A 23164-nucleotide genomic window follows, 5' to 3' on the forward strand; every position below is an offset into this window, starting at 1 on the left:
CCTGGGCAGCGTGTTCGGCAAGTCCCACAACTCAAGAGATTCCCATTTTAGCAGAGAAGTAACACCTGGATGGCATCTGTTTGGGAAAGGGAGACAGTAAAACTTTGAATTCTTCTGTTGCTGACAGCCTTGGAAATGATCACCTAGATTTTGTGCTTCCGAAAAGAAACAAGGAGCCCAATTTCCCACAACCATCGAAAGAAATCCTCCCTTTAATTGTTATTATGCTGTAATGAACTGAACTGTGAGAATAACCCTGAAGAAGAGAAAGTGCACATACAAATAGCAGCTTTATCAAAATGTAATGGGGCCATCCCTTTGAGATAGGCCAGTGATAGTGAACTTTTTTTGCCTCCTGCTGCCCTGCGCATACGCGCAAGGCTTTCTTGGCGCCTGGGGAGGGCGGAAAATGGCCCAATATGCAAAGCGGAAGTTTGGGAATGGACTTCCGGTTTGCCTGTTGGGCCGTTTTTCTCTCTCTGGAGGCTTCAGGAGGCTTCGCTAAAGCCTGCGGAGGGCAAAAAAACAGCTCAATGTGCAAATCGGAAGTCCGCAAACAGGGAAGTCTCCGGAGGGTGAAAAACGGCCGAAAATCAAGGCTGAAAATCAGTTGGCCAGTGCGCGCATGCGTGCTGGAGCTGACAGGGCAACACCTCGCGTGCCCTCAGAAATGGCTCCATGTGCCACAGAGATAGGCCAAACATGAATGGCAGAGTCATGAATATTATACAGTAACAGAATCTTGCAACTCTGAATGTGCCCCCCCCCCCCGCCTTTCTCCCAAAGAGAACAAGGGAGGGTCCAGTCTGAGATATTTTCTCTAATTCAATTCCTGCTCTGGGCTCAGATTTCTCATATCTGATCATTGTGTTGGCTGTTCATCTTCCTCCTCTTCCTCAAAGTTATTCTCAAAGCCCTTTACGCATGCGGATTCAATTTGATTTTAAAAAAAATGGGAGGGCAGCATCTTTGCACCCAATCAACTCAGTGCACGTTAGGACTTGGAATACCATTTTAAAGATAAAAGCTTTTGTAGCGCAGAGTTCACCTCACCAAGTATTTCTCTCACAATAAAAATCGTAGATTTTAAAATGCTATAGGACTCCTCTTTCTCTTCTTCTTCTACCAAAGCTCTGCATAGTTATCCTACTGCACCTTCTTAATATGTTCCTCCAGTAATGAGTACATATCCCTTCATAAAAAAGGCATCAAACAGTGGGATGGAGAGTGGGGGGACACATGATGGTAATGGCACTAGGGTATTAGTTCCTCTGAACTATTAAGAGCTGCATACAAATAAATAGATAAATATGCCATTTTGGTGCTGTATAGAATGACCCAGAATGTCTAAACTTTACATCCTCCATATGTATGGGGACTAAATTTACAGAGGTGTCAGAGATTGCCTGGACATCCTGGGAATGTAACTCATATGCCTTTAGAAAGTACAAGCTTGTTCACAGCCGTCTTCTTCTTCTTCTCCTCCTCCTCCTCCTCCTTCTTCTTTCCCTCCTTCCCTCCTCCTTCTTCTTTCTTTCATCTTCTCCCCCCTCCCCCCTCCCCCTCCCTGCTTCTCCATCAATCTTGACTCCCTGTGTTGCTAAGGAGAATGGAAAAGAGCAAAACAACAACAACAACAACAATAAGAATATCCCCACCTATCTTTAGAGTTAGTTTTAACAAATAATCAGGATAGTTTTTGCTCAATATTCTTAATAGTTTCAATACACATAAAATATTAAGGGCTATATTCTATAATATGCAATGGATATCATTCTTTGAAATCATACAACATGCCATTCCCTCTTATGTCCTCTATTCATCATCCAGGGCCTTTCTCTGAGCATTTTAATGTATTTTTTTTAATGTAGTGATCTTTCTACCTTGTAAAACACAGATTTGATTTTGATCTCACAAGTGCTTTAGGTGTCTGCTTAAAACCTTTTTTTAATAGAAGCTTTTTCTTTACAAATACCCCTAATGCCACCATACTCATTCTGTTGGATCTGTCAGTTTTGAATTAACGTAATATATATTTTTTCAATGTTCTGCTTTTTACTTTAATATTTCATTGCTATGGGCTATGGGGCTGAAATAATACAGCCTTCTTTGGTCAGAAAACTCTCCAGATGTCTGGATTTCAATTCTCAGAATCCCTTAGCCTGCATGAACATGGCCAAAAGTCTTGAAAGCTGAAGTCCATTACATTTGGAGTGTGGCCAGATTGGCGACAGCCGCTGTAATGAGATGGAAGCTTTTGAGTGACGTAGAACATTTCACCAGAAAAATCAGACATTCTGTGTAAAATGAAAGCTTTGACCATGAAATATTGCTTGATATGTTTTATATACACCCCCAATCTCTCTTCAGAGTTCTTAATTCAGTAGAGAAAATTATAGCTAACGTAACAAGAATTGCCTGCCATGAGCTAAAACGAGACTACACTAGGCTCCTAATGGTATGTGTCCAACATTCTTGGTTTATTCTCCCAAGATCCTGCTCTGCAGATGACTGCTTAGATGTCTTCTATCCTTTTGGCCTCAGACATCTTTTTTTGTGTACTGCAAATCTCCAGGCTTCATATCTTCCAACCCACCTTTGTCAAGGGAATACATGAGCTTGGCTGGATTCCCCCACAACCCACTTGCAGCTGCTTGATAGAGAATATGTTGAGGTGGATCAAATCCTCTTTTAATCATGGAATTCGATTCCTGTAGGCCCACCTCTGCCCTATGACGTCAGTGCTTTGTTGCCATTGGAAGCAGTTGAGGAGAGAAGGATTTTTCTCTAGCATATTTTTTCCCCTTTTCTCCATTTGTTTAGAGCACCTAATGGCTTGGTTCTCGAGTCCCATTCCTCCGTAGGTTATAGTCACGCTTTGTCACATATCTCCTCACATCTTCTCACAGGATGTATTTGCTCCCTAGTTTGTCTATTTCTATTGAATAGCTTAGGGGTGAAGGTTGTGTATTCCTCCTTCCTCACATTTTACCTCAAAATCTTGTGGATTGCCCCTAAAGCAAGAGAACCCAAATCTTGCTTTAGTCACTTTAGTGCCAGGTATAAACAGAAGAGGAGAGCTAGTAATGGCAGCCCTTTCTTCAATAGGTTTTTATAACCTATTGCTGCACAGCATATTTGTGGTGATATTCCAAATTTTCTCCTCTCCCTCTCTTCCCCCCTCCCCCATTAACTAGTATCTTCCGGATTATTCTGGTTTCGCACATACGTATGCTGTAGCGTGAGTTGCCAATGCCACCTTGTGGGCTCAGAGTGGCAAGGCATTCTGATTTAGGGGACACAAGAATTGGTAGGGCTCCTTCCCTGGGTTGCAAATACCTGGAGAACAGGCGCCTGTGCAGCCAACTTCCTCCATTAGCTAGCTGGGGAGCAGGCAAACCAAGAAGTAATGGGACAGGCTTCCCGATAGGGCATTTGCCCTTGATCTTTTCACCTCAGCAGAGGCTGCTGCTTGTCCTGCCTGAAGGTTTTCTCTCCCTACCACTACGTGGGAGACAAAGGGCTTTTTGATCCCAGATCCCACGGGCCCCGCATTCCTTCACATGTGAAACAACTGAGGAATCCGAGACTTATCCCACTGGGTAGGAGGGAGAGGGACGAGCCCCTTAGCCATGCGATGGCTCCACTCTGCTCTGCCCACACACTCTGTAGCCCAGTAGAGCATTGTGTGATCCAAACGGACCCCATAAAGAATGGATCCAATGTTTAGCTCTAGCCACCGCTGCCGGGGAGGGGGGGACGACAACAATAAAGCCTTTGCTTCTCAGTGCGATGGGAATGGTGGTGTCTGGCACTGAGGGAACGAAGGGTGGCATTGCTGCATTTGGGACATGGGAGAGCCCGCTTGAGTAGACCTTGAACAGAGGCTTTCTAATGCCTGGAAGCTAAGGCAGACATCTGATTGTAGCAGAAAGCTCCTTGTTTCTTCCTGTGCTTGGCAAAAATTCTTCGGCCCCAGCTTGACTCTGCCAATGTAGCAAAGAATCGCCACGAACTTGGTTCCAGAACTTGATATCTCCTCTTTTCTCTGAGGATTTTCCTGTATCTGCACCTGCATGCAGCTGTTGTCCCAAGCCTCTTCTTCTGCAGGAAGCTAGAATGAGACAGCATGGGGTCAAGCTGGAACAGCGACCGACTTATCAGAGAGAGGGTGCAGAAATTCAGACTGCTCTATGTGTTCCTTCACAGTGCAGTTGCTCAAATCCACTGACCTGGGACGCCACAGCCTGCTATACCTCAAAGAAATTGGCCATGGATGGTTTGGCAAGGTAAGCTGGGCGGATCCCCAATCTTCAATTAACACGGGAAGGATGGGGAGGAAGAGAGGACACAGAGAAAGAGCCAAGGCCAAAGGGAGGGAATTAAGTAAGTTGAAAGAATAGAACAGATTTTACTCTTAGGCATAGTTGCTGCCCCTTTGAGTAGTGCTTTTGGCAGCAGAGGAGTGAGACTGTGGAACAATATATATTAACTTACAGAATTAAAAAAATCGAAATGTCAATTCTGCAATAGCTCCCAGTACATAAAAGTGAGCAATTGAGTGGAAAGAACAAAAGGGTGTTATTGTTCAACTCAATGAGGGGAAATTGCCAAAAGAGGAGAGGCAGAGGTTCAAAAGTAAGGATAACTCTGTAGCTACTAGATTACATCTGGCACTTCCCATTGATCCCATGCAGCATCACTGATTTTTCCTGTATTTATTTCTGGATGTCATAGAAAGTTCACCTGGTTTTCCATTAAATTGCCACAGAAAGCCAGCTGAAGAACTGATAGCAAAGTTGTTTTAAGACCCTGGAGCCTTAAGAGCAGGGTAAACAAGAATTTGTGGGCAGGGAGGTGGTGGGTTGGACATAGAAACCAGCGGAATAAATATTACAAAATAGATGCATGAATTAAATTGCTACATGGAACATAAAAACTTAAGGCCAACTTATAAAGATAATTCATACTACATAGTCTGTCCTGAATCACCGTAGTTAATGAGTGAACTTGTGCTTTTGCAGAAACCTTGGGTTGTGATTGCTAGCGGAACATTAGTCGTCACACATTGGAAAACTACTGATCAAAACGTTGGCTTGGTACCATGGATGACGAATGGCTCTAATGCATGAAAGTTTCCCAGTATTGTTTAAGAATGTCCATACGTGAAAAACTAAGGGAGAGAAGGGTTAGCAAATTCCTTATTCTTGCTAGATTATCAAGTTGCAGTAAATTTCGTGATGGATCTCTGGGGGCGACTTAAGAGGATATTGATCCATTAACACAATTTTATATGACAACTATCGTGGCTCTCCCTAGCTCATAAAGTCATTATCGTCCTAAATCAGAAGTGCAAGATCCCAGACCATGGTGCCTATATATATATATATATATATATTAGGTCATACCAGGGGTTGTAACACACACACACACACACACACACACACACACACACACACATATATATATATATATATATATATATGTTGTATTTGTGCTGATAACACAAACACACACACACACACACACACACACACACATATATATATATTTCTTTCTTTCTTTCTTTCTTTCTTTCTTTCTTTCTTTCTTTCTTTCTTTCTTTCTTTCTTTCATTTTAGGTCTTCCTCGGTGAGGTAAACGCAGGGTTGAGCAGTACTCAGGTGGTGGTGAAGGAGCTTAAGGCCAGTGCCAGCGTGCAGGATCAAATGCAGTTCTTGGAAGAGGCACAACCTTACAGGTAGGTTCTCTTACGCCTTTCCGTAGCAGGCTATGGCTGTCTAGATTTCCTCAGCATTCTGACAAAATTTCTGTGGAGCTGCACTGCTAGAAGTGTTCTTTTATTTGGGGCTATTCCAGTTCCAGCCATGATCTGTATACGATACATGGGAACATAAGGCTTCTGTGAATGGAAACTATCAGCCTTCCCATGTTGACAGAATAGGGCTGGGTCATAAGAGATTGGTGATGAAAATATCTCTAGATCAAAGCATCAGTATCAAGAAGCAGCTTTAAGACTGTAATTTGATCTGACACTGACAAAGGAGTAAAAGAGAGATTGCTGAAGTTCAGAGCTTCCTGAATGTAGCACTCATACTCTTCTTATATAAAATGCAAATGTTAACTTTAAAACGTTAAATGACCCAAATATAAGATTTTTGTATTGCTTTGAGAACTGGCAAATTTCAGCCTTCTTACCCAATATATTATGAAATTTCAGTTAAGATTGTCAAAATCTTGCAAGGTTGAGGACTTTGAAAATTTGTGTCTTTTACGGTGTCCCTCCCTCAAATAAATGATATTGAGAAGGTATGAGAGGATTTGCATGCTTGTAATCCTCAAAGGAAAGCTAGAGATAAGATTGGAAATAAAGGTATCCTTGAATTCTTGATTATACATCCAGAGTGTTTTTATGGCAGTTTTACAAAATGTAGTTTGCTGTTGTCTTTTTTCAGGATGGTATTTTCTACTTCCTAGTCAAACCTACAGGTGCTTCCTAGGTACTACCCAAGGGCTAAGTAGGGCTGGTATTGTTTTTAGCTTCTGAAATGTCAATGTAGCATGTTGAGTATTACATCTTCTCTCCCAGTATGAATCCGGAGTAGCAAAGAAATCTGTTGTTGGATCCAGAGAATCTGACCAAGACGCACAGAAGGGGAGGGACATTGCTGGGGAAGCAATGAATTACTTTACTGATTCATGAACAAACAGTCCTTATTGTTTATGAGGTAGCTGGCACAGCTTGGGACCCATTTATTCAGTGCCAGTTTGTGGTTGCATCATAGGTACCCTTCCGTGTCCTTATATAATCTGGTGTGAAAGTTGCTTGAAAAGAGAAAAGAAGCTCCTTCAAAGAAAATCCTTTCTCAACTAACTTAGTTGGGGGTGTCACCTGTAAGCCTAGTGTACTGCTTCTTAGCTATGATCTCCCTGCTCTTGCTTGATCTTTAGCTGTTCTCTCACTGCTTTAGCCCTTTGATTTATCTCACTTTATAATGCTGATGCACCTCAACCCATCATGGCCCAAATCCCCTGCCAGGTCTGCAGTTTCCTAAGCCCTTTCTCATTTGGCTCTAGACTCTGCTTGTTTCCTTCCAGTCTCACTTGCAACTCTTACCTTTCTGCCCAGGGCACTCCAGCATACCAATCTCCTGCAGTGCTTGGCTCAGTGTGCAGAGGTGACGCCCTATCTGCTGGTTATGGAATTTTGCCCATTGGTAAGTCCATTAAATGGAGGGAGAAAATACAATTTTTCCTCTTCCCCTCAGCTTTGGGACAGGAAAAGGACAAAAGTGTGGTTGGGTTAAAGAGCTGTTCCTTTTGTTGAGTTGTGGCTCAGTGGCTAAGACACTGAGCTTGTCAATCAGAAAGTTTGGGGGTTCGAATCCCTAGTGCCATGTAACGGAGTGAGCTCCCATTACTTGTCCCAGCTTCTGCCAACCCAGCAGTTCAAAAACACGTAAAAATGGAAGTAGAAAAATAGGGACCACCTTTGGTGGGAAGGTAACAGCGTTCCGTGTGCCTTCGGCATTTAGTCATGCTGGCCACATGACCACGGAGACGTCTTTGGACAGCGCTGGCTCTTTGGCTTTGAAACGGAAATCAGCACCGCCCCCTAGAATTGGGAACGACTAGCACATATGTACAAGGGGAACGTTTACCTTCACCTTGTTGAGTTGTCTTGTCTCCTGACTCTTGCTGGGGTCATCTGAAACCAATGCTTCAGCAGGTATGTTTCTAGCTTACAGAAGTGTACCTTTTCATTCTCTCTATAATGAGCTGCTTTGGAGAGATGCCCCTCTTTTACCTATGTAATTGAAATAAGAGGCTTTCTTCTGTCTCCCCAGATACACAGAATTCCAATATGGTTAGGAATTCTTGAACACTCTTCTGTCTTGAGATCACGGTCTCATTTTTTGGCCACATTACAGAAATGCTTCCCCACCCACCCACTCCCGCCTTATTCTTCTTCAACCACTCACACTTCACAGAGAGATCTTTAGGCAGTTACGGCTGTGGGTAATGCTACTGTCTGCCACCCCAACAGGGTGACCTGAAGGGCTACCTACGAAGCTGCCATGCTGCAGAGGCCCTGGCACCTGATCCTTTGACATTGCAACGCATGGCCTGCGAGGTATCCTGTGGCTTGCTGCACCTTCACCGCAACAACTATGTTCATAGGTAAGTTGAGAAGATTTGTTTGCTTGCCATGCTAATCAAGTTAAGAATAATAAAAAGAAAATGGAAAACAGTTCCCTTCCAGAATTAGCAGAGTGAACATGGTTAGCTGGAGAACTTAGCAAATAAGGAAGGAGCAGCAAATGCTGTTTTCAAAGCTCTCCTGTGGGAGCTATCCATACATCCATAGATCTTTAGACATACAGGTAGTCCTCGACCTACGACCACAATTGAGCTCAAAATTTATATTCTGAAGCAAGGCATTTGTTAAGTGAGTTTTGGCCCATTTTACAACCTTTCTTGCCACCGCTGTTAAATGAATCAATGCAGTTGTTAAGTTAGTAACATAGTTGTTAAGTGAATCTGGCTTCCCCTTTGGCTTTGCTTATCAGAAGGTCGCAAAAGGCAAATCATGTGAGCTCGGGACACTGCCACCGTCATAAATATGAACCAGTTGCCAAGCATTTTAATTTGGATCATGTGGCCAGGGGGATGCTGCAACATTCGTAAGTGTGAAAAACGGTCATGGGTCACTTTTTTTCAGTGCCGTTGTAACTTTGAACGGTCACTAAATGAGCTGTTGTAAGTCGAGGACTACCTGTACTAGTTTAGGGTTAAGGCCTAATCCTTTTCCAGGATTTGAGAGAGGAATCTTTTCTAGTCTTACCTGGAGACTCCAGGACTTCATCTGCTTTACCTTCTGCCGTTGAATTATGGACCCTCCCATTGATGTTAACGATGATATTATTCGTATGATATTATCTGAGGCCTGGTGACTAGGAGTGGAGGTGGGGATAATCCAAGGGCATGTCTTTCCCTGAAAACAAATTTTCAAAAGCATGGATTGGCAATTCATGGGCTGTGTGTCATGCCCCACCTCATTCCCTATGAAATGATGGCATCTCCTGCTGAAATCTGGAAAGCAGGTTCTCTAAAACGATTGGGATTAAAAAATAGAAGCCGACAAACATAAGATATCGAGGAAAGTATTGCATTTAACTTCAGAAATGTGTTGGAATTTATTTTCTAATTGCAGCATTGTCATGCTTTCAAATGCATTTCTTCATGCCTATAGATGTGCCCATTTAAAAACTGCAGAATTCTGGCACCCAAAATTGCTCATTTTAAAAATTTGACAAAGATAGTAAAAATATATATATGAGAGTACGGTATTCTGTTCTGCTGCTAAGGCTTTCATGCCCCCTTCTGGATTATTATTTTTTTACAATTATCTGGCTGGCTACAGGCAATCCCTGAGTATTTCTTACACTTACTCGTTTATCATACGTATTAAATATTAATGTGTAATCCCTATCTTTTTTTTTTATTCTGCCCCCACTCTCTTTTTCTTTATGGTTCCATCTTCTTTTCCTGAACGCATGTTGATTATTTGAAAGCAGCCTTTGCCTTAAAAAGAACTGGCAAGGGGATGGGAATAAGAAACCAAGGTTCTTGGGAGGAGTTATGCCCCAAAGGAGAAACTTGAGCCCTGATGTACCATGTTTCCCCAAAAATAAGACAGGGTCTTATTTTCTTTGACCTCCAAAATAAGCGTTTTTGGCCTTATTTTCAGGGAGGTCTTATTATTTTTGAGGTGCGGGAGGCAGCGAGCATGGTTACCTTGTGGCTGCTGCTGTGTTCCAATATTTTGGGGGAGGGTTTATTTTAGCGCATGCACTCAAAAGCCCAATGGGGCTTATTATCCGGGGAGGTCTTATTTTCGGGGAATCAGTGTATTGTGGTAACTGAAGTTTGTATTTGTTTAGGCCGGGATACACAGGGCATGATCTTTGTAACATTGATTTTCCAACCAGCATTTCCCCTTCCTGTGGTCTTGCCTGGGAAAGGATGGGTTGCAGCATTTGCCTTTCAGCAAGAAACCCGACAAGCTTGGATGACCTCTGCTGTTCCTGCTGTCTTCTTATCACCCGTTCCTCCCCATCAACAATATCCTGGTGCTGAGTGAGTGGCACTCAGAGACTCCAGCATCAGTGATTTTGTTGAAGAGGGGGTGCTTTGCCATCTCCTGGATCATCTTTGATGGACAGAAGACAGGGATGCTGTAGATGCCTCTGGAAGGGAATAGCGCCTAGAAGATAAGCCATTTGCTGCTTTGACACACTTCTCTTACTCTCTTTCTCTCCCTCTCTCTCCTCCCTCCCCTTTCTCTCTCCCCTTTCTCTCTTCATATTTAACATAGCTATAAAAACTGGCATTATATTTCAGAGGGGAAATAAAAAATTTGATTGAGTGGTGTTTGAAATGTCACACAGAGAAACGGGCCCATTTGTAGGCTGTATTAAAAATCTCTCCTAAAAAAAAAAAAAAAAGGCAGCTATTGTGATTGTTGGGCTCAGCAGTTCTTCTGCAATAGCAAAGAGGCAAAAATAGATGTTGAGTCAACGTGATCAATACCACAATACCATAGCACGTTTTCATGCAGTTGGAAGAATAGCCATAACTACCATCATGGTCACTGATCGAAAATTATGTGCCAGAAGTGGGAAGGAAAGGTTGAAATTGCCTTTGTGTGTGTGTGTGTGTGTGTGTGTGTGTGTGTGTGTGTTTTCAAAAAAGACCTCTGTGACATGGCCATTTACCACATGTTTCGTGAAGACATTTTTTTCCCTGAAGGAGATAGCTAAGATAGAGGACAGAGTAAGGCTCCAAGCAGAATCAAGGTGGGCAACTGCTTTTTGCGATTCAGCTCATAAAAATTAGAGTCAATGTGCTTACCCAGGGGAGCATCTCTACTCTGAGAATCCCCTACCCATGTTAAAGAACAGCACAGGTAATCCTCGACTTACAACAGTTCATTCAGGGACATTCAAAGTTACAACAGCACGGGAAAAAAGTGACCTATGACTTTTTTTCACACTTACAACCATTGTAGTATTCCCATAGTCAGGCGATCAAAATTTAGATGCTTGGCAACTGACTCATATTTATGAAGGTTGCAGTGTCCCTAGTTCTTATGATTCCCGTTTTGCAACCTCCTGACAAGCAAAATCAATGGGGAAACCAGAGTCACTTAACAACCGTGTTACTAACTTAACAACTGCAGTGATTCACTTAACAATTGTGGGAAAAGATCATAAAATGGGGCAAAACTCACTTAGCAAATGTCTCATTTAGCGACATAATTTTTGGACTCAATGGTGGTTGTAAGTGGAGGACTACCTGCATTCAGGGTTTGTGGATAAACATGCAGTGGTTTTCTTTTATACAACCAGAATGAGAAACAGAGGTTTGATGTGGCACAGTTTTTGTTAAACCTTGCAGAGTGCAGACTCATTAGAAGAGCAGGAGGTGGGTTCCTCTCATTATTATTGATATCTGTTTTCTGTGCCATTCTTAAAGTTGCTAGACCATGCTCAGGCCTGGCCTAGAAAACCCTACAGGTGGTCAGTGGCTTCCATCTGTCAATCAAAAGGGTGTACACTTAAACACATGGTTTTATAGTAGGAGGATCTTGCTAGAAAATCAAGCTGAGAGAAAGCAGAACTTATCCCAGTTGGTATATTGTTGTATTGTTGTGGCTTGGCTTTCCAACTCTGCTTTTTTCTGAGGATTCGTTTCTTGACATATTTCCAGGGCTAATCAGAGATATTCCTCGTTGCCTTTGATAAGCTAAGCAATAAAGACTTAGTAGCAATTCTGCCCTGCACAGCAGTTGCCACTCCCTGGTTTAGGAGTTCTGCTGCTAATCTAATCTGCATCATAATGGCCCTCTGATGCTTCATGGATAAACTCTGTTGGATATTTCTTTTGTCTAGTGACTTGGCCTTGCGGAACTGCTTACTCACAGCTGACCTTACTGTTAAAATTGGTGACTATGGCCTTTCTCACTGCAAATACAAAGTAAGTGTGTTTGGGGGCAGGGAGCTGGTGGGGGGCAGCGGTGGGTGGGGGGAGAACGGACAGGGAGTGAGAGCACTTGCTATTGGCAGGGTTTGGAGAGGACTTGAAAGGCTGACAATGAAAGCAGCTCTCTTTCAGGGAGGGTTGAGAGAGGATCCCCAGGAAGGAGGGGGAAATGGGTAAGAGACAAATACAGGACCGCAATATACCGAGGGAAGCTAATGCACATTCACGCACAGGATCTTATGCATATATATATACATGGTGAATACGTTTCTCTCATTCATATATCAATATTTTATATGTGTCTGCCTTTAAAGGTGGTTCAAACATTTAAGCTGATGCAGAAGATGACTGGGCCAGCATTGTTGGAAATGAGGTGAATCTGTCAGTGCATTTCCAAGCTGCATTTAATGTGCTCTTTGTAATATTAAAAAAAAAAAAAAACCACCCTTAAAATCTAAGCCCTCTAACCTAATGAAGCACCTGCACCCACTTGCTCATACTTTAAGACTGCAAAGAAGACTTTTCTTATTGCCCTGACTCTTTAGGAGCAATCATATTGGCAGCTGCAAGACCTTTCTGGACATATAGACACATATCTCTTGAATGATCCTGACAAACGAAGTTCAGGAACCCCCATTGTTACCGTTTGAAAGACTTTCTATAATCTTCCCTTAACTCGTGTTTTTAGGGGAGGGGTTTTTTTTTGGGGGGGTGCCGGTGATGGGGTTTGCTTTAATCTCATAACTTTTATTAAATTGTATAGATATTGTTTGTTTATTCCATAAGATACTTTGGGAAAAACCGGTATTCTACAAGGCGGGCTACTATTTCAAATAAAATTAAAATTAATAAACGAGGGCTGGATGGCTGAGTTGGAGAGGTGAAAGGGACAGAAGCAATGGGTGGAGATGTTCAGTAGTGCCAACCCTATTTTTCTCAGGCAAAAGGGTTTGGCAGCTCTGACTTAGGACCAGGAATGAGGGGGCAGGTGTTGTTGTTGTTGCTGGATTGATGTGCTCTCCCTTTGGCCCTGCATGCCTCGCAGGATGACTACTTTGTGACCGCTGACCAACTATGGGTTCCATTACGCTGGGTAGCCCCTGAATTGATTGACGAGGTCCACGGCAACCTGCTGATCGTCGACCAGACTAAGACTAGCAACATCTGGTGAGAAAAATCTGGGTTGGTGCATGAAATCCACTTGGCCTGGAAAAAGAGTACTGGTCCAAAGCTTTTAGACAAACAGAGTTAGAGAGCCAGGTTGGTCTAGTGCAGAGGTCTTCAAACTTGGCAACTTTAAGACTTGTGGACTTCAACTCTATGCTGGCTGGAGAATTCTGGGAGTTGAAGTCCACAAGTCTTAAAGTTGCCAAGTTTGGAGATCCCTGGTCTAGTGGTTCAGGCATCAGGCTAGAAAGTGGGAGGCCATGAGTTCTAATGCCACCTTAGCCATGAAAGCCAGTTGAGTTACTTTGGCCTAGTCACTCTCTCTCAGCCCAACTCACTTCACAGGGTGGTTGTTGTTGTGGGGAAAATAGGAGGAACAAAGTGTGTTGGATATGTTTGCCACCCTGATGAGTTATTTGTAAAAATAACAAAAGTGGGATACAAATTAAATAAATAGTAAGAAATAGATAATGTTGAAGATGCAACTGCTGTAGTGAAAGTATTTTTATTGAAGCATTGAATCTTGCATTGTATTGAAGCATTGAATCTTGAATCTTACTGAACAAATTATTAATTGTATTTAAACTTTGCTGATTGTCTTGTTTATTTATGTGCTAAATTCCCAATTGTGGTGTTTGTTTTTATCGTTTAGAGCTGAGTTATATAAAAGAGAATCTCCTCTCCCCCTTCCCCAGTGCATTTTCCTGTTGATTAAGAAAGTAGGACAGTGTTTTAAATGGCAGTCTTTGAAGTATGGAATTGATCTAACAGTTTTTGCAAGACTTGGGATCTTGGTTATTGTAGCTAGAAATTATTGATAGGACTACTGAGCAGGCAGTGTGTTCATGTGTATCACTGGAGTGGCTCTGCTTCACGTTACTGAAATGTTTCCTATAAATTGGTTTCGTTTCTGTTTTCCATGTCTAGTTCCCCCCCCCCCCTCTTTTGATGGTGAATTACAAAGGATGCTTCTAGGTCCATGATGCCGAACCGATAGCACACGTGCCACAGGTGGCACAAGGAGCCCTCTCTGCGGCCATGCGAACCGTCACCCCAGCTCAGATCCACCGTGCATGCGTGGGCCTCCTGCCAGCCAGCTGATTTTTGGGTCTGCCGCAGGGCAGGGCGCATGACCGAGGGGGGGTCACCCTGGGGAGTGCGGTGTGTGTGTGTGTGTGGCATACCTTCCCGCTGGCCGTTTTTGGTCCCAGGAGGCTTCAGGGAGGCTGCTAGGCCCAAAATGGGCCATGGGGGGGGGTTGCAGAGCCCCCCCCTGCCCGTTTTTTGTCCCAGTAGGTTTTAGGGAGGCCTGCTAGGCCGGAAATGGGGGGCAGGTGGTGTGCGGGATGGTCACATGTACATGCGCAGGAGGGAAGAGTGCACGGGGAGAATTTCGCACGCGCATTGCATTATGGGACACACACACATGCACTTTCGGCACACAACAACAAAAGATTTAGCCATCACTGTTGTAGGTAAACGTTTCTTTAAGGCAACTGTCTTGACTCTGTCACAGAGTTTTCTGGAAAATCCAGCTTCCCTCCCTTGACATAAGCCGTTTTCATTTGCTCCTAAGACTTCTGTCCATAGAGGAAAAAACATGGTATATTGTCTTCTCATCTGGAAGCGCCTGAATATTTCAGTAACTGAGAGACTGTTCTACGTGGTTTTGTGTATCAATCTTACATTCTAGCCATCGTGATTTTCCCCTCCATTTTCCCTCTCTTGGCAGGTCTTTGGGTGTGACTATCTGGGAGCTGTTTGAGCTGGGTGGCCAGCCCTACTCCCATTATTCCGACCGGCAAGTCCTCACTTATGCTATCAAAGAACAACAGCTTAAACTTCCCAAACCACAGCTTCCGCTCTCGCTATCTGATCGCTGGTGAGTAATTAGGTGGGGCCAAGGGTTTTTTAAGGAGGACAAGGAAGAGAAAAGGGTGATTGGAATATAGGGACAAAGATGGTGGAGAGAAGGAGAACTTCTTCTTGAGTAGGCGTTCAACCTACTCAAACACGTAGGCATTCATCGTATCTGAATAAGCAAATATCATGTTTGATGGTTAATGTGTTAACTCCTGTGCATGAATGAAAGATGGTTTGACAGATAAAGGTAGCACTTGCTTAACAACTGGTCATTTAGTGACTGAAGTGACAATGGACTACATATGACCTGCTTTTGAAGGTCATGTGATTGCATTTTGTGAGCTGGGCAACTGGCTGGGATTTATGTCATAGTCATGTGATTGTGATTTTTGTGTGTGTTTCGGGCTGGTTTCCAGTGTTTACTTCCAGGGTCTGGCAAAAAAAAAAAAAAGCCCATTGGGGAAAACAGACTCGGTTAATGACCATGGTGTTCACTTAATACTGCAGTATTTGCTTAAAAATCAGAATAACAGAATTGGAAGGGACATTGAAGGTCTTCTAGTCCAACCCGCTGCTCAAGCAGGAAACCCTCTACCATTTCAGACAAGTGGCTATCCAGTCTCTTTTCAAAAGCCTCCAGTGATGGAGCATCCACTACTTCTGAAGAAGGCAAGGCCGGTCCACTGATTAATTGTTCTTACTGTTAGGATCATGGCAAAAATGGCTGTAAAATTGTTGGCAGTCATGTGGTGATCCCCTTAATGACGATCGTAATTCCGGGCACAGTTGCAGTCGTAAATCGAGCACTACCTTTGCCTGCCTAAGGAGTACAGAAGTGCATACGATGAGAAGGAGCCAGATGTCTTGAATATGAGCCAGTAGGGCAACCCAACTGCTAAAAAGGCTGAGATAGTCCCAAGCTGATTCTATAGAAGCATGGTATCTAGCCCAGAATAATGTTTTGTCTAGGCCATATCTGGACCACCATCTTAACCTTTGATAAAGATTTTTGCTGTATGGATGGGGCCGGGGTGTTGATTGGAGCTGGGAAGCAAATCCTATCAGAAAAAGCCTTGTTTTCTTCGGATGCTGGTTTTTTTTTTTTTAATCTCCCTCCACCCTCACCCCCGTAGCCAGGCCATTTTCCTTTTTCTACATGAAGCAGTCGCCTGTCTTAAAGTGTATTTTTGAAGATGGAATAATAATGTTGAGAAGAGAGGACTAACCCCATACAACCAGATACATTATGGAATGAATTGTGCACTAATGGGGGAGGATAAGCTCTTTGCGGGGTGCAGAATAGCTACTTTCCTGGCGGCAAAGGACCTTTGGCTCACCACCACTCTCTTCTTGCTGTTCACAGGTATGAGGTGATGCAGTTTTGCTGGCTTCAGCCAGAGCAGCGCCCCACTGCAGAGGAGGTGCACCTATTGCTCTCCTACCTGTGTGCCAAGGGGGCTTCTGAAGCAGAGGAGGAATTTGAGAGGCGCTGGAATTCCATGAAACCCGGAGGCACCGGTGGTTCAGGCTCTGTCTCTAACCACATGGGTTTGGAGCTTTCCTCCTTCCCTCTTCTGGAGCATTTCTCCAACGATGGCGACGATGTTCTCACTGTGATGGAGACAAGCCATGGCCTCAACTTTGAATACAAGTGGGACCAAGGGAAAGCTGAACATCTCCCAGCCTCAGCCATGAGCCCTGGTGGGGCTGCACGTTATCATGAGCTCTACTACTCGGCAAGCAGCAGCAGTGGAGGTGGGCACCTCAGCCTGGGGGTGTCCCCCTCTTGCTATGAATGTAAAATACAGGGGTGCCCTGGTTTGCACACACCAGGGGTGGTCCCTGTGCTGAGTGCCCATAGCCCCTCTCTGAACAGTGAGTACTATATTCGCATTGAAGAGGTGGCATCTGAAGGCAGTGGGAATGACCTGGATTATACCGTGTGTTCCTACAGCCCTGAGTTTAGCCGCTCTTCACGCTGGCAAACCAAGGAGGACCCCTACGAATCCAACAATAGTCCCACCATCTCACTCACCATGGAACCCCTCCTGGGTCAACCAGCACACCCTGAAAGCCACTGGGAACCCTCTGACTATTACTCCTATGGAGAACAAGACAGTAAAGAGGCCCCATACTACGAGGACTCCCTGAAGGACAGCGCTGAGGAATATCTGCTCAAGGATCCCAGTGCTTCTGAGTGGCCTGGTCTAGCTTTGCAGGAAAACATTTTTGCTGATCCACTTGGTGTGTCCCCATCAGTGAATTACACCTGTAAGGAGGCTCTATCGGACTCAGTCATTCTAGAAGTGGCAGAGGAGGAGCGCTTGAGTGATAGTCCTAGGAGTGAAAGAAATGAAAACTCCGAATCTCCCTCTTCAGGCAAGCCTTGGACACCCAACGCCTCAGTCAAAAATGATAACGATCACCTACTGCCATCATGTGAACCCCTTGCCAAAGATAGCTGGTGCTACCGGCATATGATCACCTTCCAGGGGCTAATGGCACAGCCACTGGACACAGTGCCACGGGATGAGCCAACATTAGGGATCAAAGATCTGCGAGCAGCTCTGCTAGGTGGGGAACACATGACATCATCATCCCATATAGGCTCCCCCTGTCCAGACAGCGATTTTCCTGCAGAGGAAAATGTCTCAGTTGAAAGTGCTGCTACATTGCCTGGCATAGAAAGCTCTGCAGATCCCTTGATAGACAGCAGAGTGGAGAGCCCACAAGCCACCACTCCACCATTGGGGGAAGATGTTTCGATGAGTATGTCACTGTCATCTTCCAAGGAAGAAGCTGCCAGCAGCATGGAGGCTATAGATCCAACTGTGCTGGATGAGTCAATAGCTGAGGTGTCAAACATTGAAGAAGACCCTATGGAAGAGACCTCCACTGGATGCTCACTTAAGTTGCCACAGGAGATCAATATAGAAAGTGGCAAGAACACCAGTAGCGAACAAGATAGGACACCAGACAAGACTGTTTCCAGTACCAGTTTCCCTGACTTGGATGAGGCCAGTGATGAGGACTCCACTGATCTTACATCTGGAGTTTTTATTGACTTCCCAGTTGACTGCCTTGAGCAGCAAGATATAATCCCCGCTTTCAAAACCTTACAGAAGCAAGTGGGGACTCCAGATTCACTAGATTCATTGGATATCCCCTCTACCACCAGCTCCTGTGACACGTTCAGTCCCATAGCTTATATACCCTCAAGCCAGCCTAAGGCACTGGATAGTGGCTATGATACAGAAAACTATGAGTCACCTGAATTTGTCCTCAGGGAACCTCATGAGTCACGGGAATCTGAAGGTCCTGATAAGCTGGGGACATCTGAAGATGATAAGGATGATCAAGTCAAAGAGCAGAGTCTTTCTGATTCTTCTACTGCTGAGCTGCAGGCCTTGAATGAGAAGAATCCTTACCGTGACTCCGCATATTTCTCTGACTATGATACTGAAGGTGGCACTCGGGAGGATGGAGAAGAGGACAGCGATGCTTCTGAGGAACATGAACCGGAAGTCTCCCAGTCACACACTGAAGAACTGAAGGAAACCTCTGAACCAATTGGCAGGACAGATGAGCCTCTGCCAGCCAGTCCTGAGCCCATTTGTCCACATGAAGACTGTGTGGGTTGCATCTCTCCAGGAACAGAGGACCAGAACACGGGGAAAGACAGAGATATTAATTTGTCACAGGAACTGTTGATCAATGAAGCAACTGTTGATAAGTTGGATTCAAACTTATTTCAGGATAAGAATCATGGGATTGTTGTGCAATTCCAGGCACCAGCTCCCACCACCAGATCTTTCATCTTGTCTCCTGTGGTCGCCAATTTAGAGGAACCCACCGTACGTGGTGAAGAAAATGAGGTAAAGGATTCAGGACAGGAGAATGTGACAAAGAACACTGAACAACCTGAGGAAATACAGGCAATTGGCCATCCCAAGGAACTTCAGAGCAACCTTGGTCTCTCGCTCAAACTGTCAGTAGTACCATCCCAGCTGCCATGTAGCTCCACTGATATTGAAGAGGAAGAAGACGACACTGAGGACAGTGATGAGTCAGATGAGGAGCTGCGGTGCTACAACATTCAGGACCAGAGTGAGGAAAGTGAGGAGGAATCACCTGCTGTGCCCATTGTAGTGGCCGAGAGCCACAGTGCCCGTAACCTGCGCAGTCTGCTTAAGATGCCCAGCGTAGTGGTGGAGACCTTTTGTGATGATCTTGAGCGCAAGAAGAAAGCTGTTTCCTTCACCGAAGATGTTACTGTCTACCTCTTTGACCAGGTAACTTGTTGGGGAGGGGTTGAAGAGACAACATAAAGTAACTTAGAAAAGGACTCAGAGAACAGAATGCATCCTGCGCTAAATATCGTCATATCACGAGGCCAAAATATGCAACCTGATTCCTCCTAGAGCAGGGGTGTCAAACTCGATTTCATTGAGGGCTGCATCAGAGTTGTATTTAACCTCGGAGGGCGTGGGGTGTAGCCAGCTTGATGTCATTCATCAAGGCTGCCCTCTGTCAGCAAAAACAGAGCTTGAGGAGGCTTCCCCACGCTCCATTTTTGTTGGTAGAGGGCTGCTGGATGCTTTCGCAGCCGAAAACGTAGCCCAGGCGGGCCGTGTGTGGCTGTCCTGAGCTCTGTTTTCACTGGCAGAGGCACTGTGGGCCAGTGCTTTGTCGACACCCCTGTCCTAGAGGTTTTGGATTATACATTTTTGCCATCGCAAAGCTGGGGAGGGTTAATGGGTATCCAAAACATCTAGAAGACACTAGGTTCTTTATACTTGACAGCTACCATATCTGGACTGCAAAATCCAGATTTTTCTAAATTTCTTTGTGGTCAACTGGAACTTTGCAGTGCAGATCTGATTATTCTACCTACTTCAACCAATTGTTTGCTGGCTTCGGATTGTAATATTGCATAAACTTAGCCATAACAATACTAACCAGTCTCCTCTAATTTCCCTCCCCCATGATGAATTGGAATACAAATCTCATCACCCATGCAAACATGGTTAAGACCTTCCTAGCTGAACAAAGATTGGGAGGGCAGGACTATAAATAGGGCTAGCAGAACTGGGCTGCGATGGAGTTTTCTGTATCTCTGCAATATCATGCTGCCTAGTACTCAGATGAAGCCTAATTAGTCTGAGTAAAAGCAGCATATAGATTAAGCAATCTATAATCTTAATCCAGCAACCTGGATTAAGTAGTTCTACACAGTCCGGATCAGGGGTGGATTCCTGCCAGTTCTAACCTCTTCTGTAGAAGAGGTTCCACAAATCTACCATGCCATTTAGAACCGGTTCCAGCTCTCCCCCCCACCCCCGGCCCGTCTGCACATCATCAAGATGAAGAGCGAGGAGGAATTCTGGGGAGTTGAAGTCCACAAGTCTTAAAGCTGTCAAGTTTGAACACCCCTGGGGTTTTATTTCTAAAGGGTTAGGGGTGCAAGGGTCTTGTAACTTGACAGCTTTAAGACTTGCACACTTCAATGCCAGAGTTCCTGAGCCAACATGACTGGAGGAGGAATTCTGGGAGTTGAAGTCCACAAGTCTTAAAGCTGTCAAGTTTGAACACCCCTGGGGTTTTATTTTCTAAAGGGTTAGGGGTGCAAGGGTCTTGTAACTCGACAGCTTTAAGACTTGCGTGCTTCAAATGCCAGAGTTTCTGAGCCAACATTTTGTTTGCTAAGCAAGAGCGTTGTTAAGTTAGTTTCACCACATTTTACAAGTTGGCCACGCCCACCCAGTCACATGACTGCCAAGCCACTCCCACTCAGTCACATGGCCAGCAAGACACACCCACAAAGCAGGCCACACCTACAGAAGAGGTTCTAAAAAAATTTGAAACCCACCTCTGGTCCGGATGAACACTAAAACAAACTACATGTTCCAGCTAGACCTCACATTTTTAACTAATATAGAAATGAGCCATGAAAGAGGGAGGAGGTTGTTATGGTTACAGCTTCTTGGATGTTGAAGGTACTAAATAAGTAACTTGGATTTTCATATGGTGTCCTGGATAATAGCAGTGTACGGGTTTTCCTCCCTCAGGTTGTGAACTAATTGTATCCCTTGCATGTTTTACATGCAGGAAAGTCCCACAAAGGAACTTGCAGAGCAGCCTTTCCCAGGAGTGACAGAAGCTTCGCCAACGCCACCTGGGCAGGTGGAGAGCAAAGGTTCCTCAGGCTTAGCAGAGGAGATAAATACACCCAACAGCACCTCAGAAGGGAGCTCCCCCTCTGAAGAGAATAAAAGTATGGATGAAATGAGGACTTGAGACCTATGAGATCACATTTCACCCTCATCACTATGTTTACAGTCTCTTGATCGCAGCTCACTTTGCCTTTTTGCTTAGCAAGATTACCATATTTTTCAGAGTATGAGACGCACCGGAATATAAGACGCACCAAGGTTTTGAAGAGGCAAATTAAAAAAAAAGTTTTGCACTCTGCAGACCTCCCAAAAATGGCCCATTTCTTTGCAAAAATGGGCCTTTCTCCCCCCCCCCAAAGGGCATAAATAGCCTTTAGGAGGCTTGTAGAGTGCTCCTGGGGGGTGGGGGTCCCCCAAACGAGCAAAAAATGGTCCGTTTTTCACAAAAACAGCTCCATTTTTGTCAAAAAAAAGGGCATGCATATCCCTTAGGAGGCTTATATATTGTTCCTGGGGGTTGGGGGGGGGCAAAATTGAGCAAAAAAATGGCCCATTTTTCACTCATTTCTGCCCTTCCCAGCCCCCAGGAGCATTCTGCAAAGCTCCTAAAGGCTATGCACGGCCATTTTGGTGAAGGGGGCGAGGTTTCGGGAGGCAAAAAATGCTGTATAAGATGCACCCAGATTTTCAGTCTCTTTTTTGAGGGAAAAAAGTGCATCTTATAATCCAAAAAATATGGTAGTTACTTTATCTTCCATAGATAGTTAAGATTAGAACTGAATTTGATCTGTTTGGATTAGCAGAATGCATGTACCTATTTTGACTAAAGTAATGAGTTTTCACATCAAAACTGAACAGGTAGTCCTCCGTTTATAACCAAAGTTACAATGGATCTACCCTTACAACATGGATTCAAAGGGCTGAGGGTCACTTTCCCTGCAGTCACATCACTAAACTTTGGGCGCTTAGCAACATGGCCACATTTACGGCCATTTGCAGCACCCACAATCCTGTGATTGTATTTTATGATGATTTTGCCCAAACCTGTCACTTCTAGTTTGGGGCAAAATCATACCATAGCAAGAATTGGTTTCCTTAACAACAGCAGTGTTTGCTTAATGACCACGTGGGCCACTTATGTGCTGCAAAAAAGGTCATAAAATGGGGTCAGTCACATCACCAACCTATTTTGCAACCATCACGACTTACTACTTTTAAGATAGGCAGGCTCCATTATGGTCGTAAGTCAAGGACTGTCTTTATGTCCTGTACATGGAGTTTGTTGCTGCTTCTTCCATATGTGTATTTACTCAGAAGAATCCTGCAGATTCAGACAATTGGTCCCATTTCCAAAAATTCCATCTGCAAAGCGCACACAAAGTGAACTGGTACCAATCGGTACAGGAACCCACCCCTGCTCCAAATGGGTTGTGTTTAAACTTCTAGGGAGCCTGGCCAAAATCCAACATACCTGGAAGGTGTCATATCGAAGTCTGATTCAGGAAACCCTGTTGGAATTTGGGAAGCTTTGTGATAGAGTGGGTGAAGGGAGTAGCCTCTTCGTCTTTCCTATACCTATCCTTCTCATTTCAGGTGGTGGCTTTGGATGGGATGATGACTTTTCCCTCATACCTGTGAAATCACCTGTCCTGTCATCATTGACCTCAGAGGCACCTGAGGACAGTCTCCCCAGACTGTCACCCACACTAGTATCTGCTCAGAAGCAAGTGCTGCCCATCCAGTTTTCACGCTTCACAGTCTCACCTGCTGCAGTATCACGGTTCTCCATCACACACGTCACTGATTCAGATGTTGAGCCTGTAGGAGGTAAGGTCCGTTCTGACATTTCAAAAACTGCCGAAGAGAGTGATCTTCCTAAGTAATGGTAAGCCCCCCCCCCCCCATAATATCCAGAG

General features: G+C 44.5%; 1 protein-coding gene across 4 annotated transcripts in view; it reads left to right on the forward strand.

Annotated features, from left to right (window-relative positions):
- Positions 1-23164, forward strand: part of AATK (apoptosis associated tyrosine kinase) — a 103840-nt gene that overhangs the window by 71923 nt on the left and 8753 nt on the right. Inside the window, exons 4-13 of one of the 4 annotated variants that reach the window (XM_081935621.1) lie at positions 4210-4289; positions 5622-5740; positions 7130-7217; positions 8048-8181; positions 11955-12039; positions 13091-13212; positions 14945-15094; positions 16439-19367; positions 21184-21349; positions 22842-23075. In XM_081935621.1, coding sequence (XP_081791747.1) covers positions 4210-4289; positions 5622-5740; positions 7130-7217; positions 8048-8181; positions 11955-12039; positions 13091-13212; positions 14945-15094; positions 16439-19367; positions 21184-21349; positions 22842-23075 — 4107 coding nt within the window. Of the gene's footprint in view, positions 1-4209; positions 4290-5621; positions 5741-7129; positions 7218-8047; positions 8182-11954; positions 12040-13090; positions 13213-14944; positions 15095-16438; positions 19368-21183; positions 21350-22841; positions 23076-23164 lie in introns of those variants that run through there. The other 3 variants (XM_081935618.1, XM_081935619.1, XM_081935620.1) reach the window with 3 other exon arrangements.

The sequence above is a fragment of the Natrix helvetica genome, assembly GCF_964273705.1.
Source record: "Natrix helvetica genome assembly, chromosome: 1".
Classification (NCBI taxonomy): Eukaryota; Metazoa; Chordata; class Lepidosauria; order Squamata; family Natricidae; genus Natrix; species Natrix helvetica.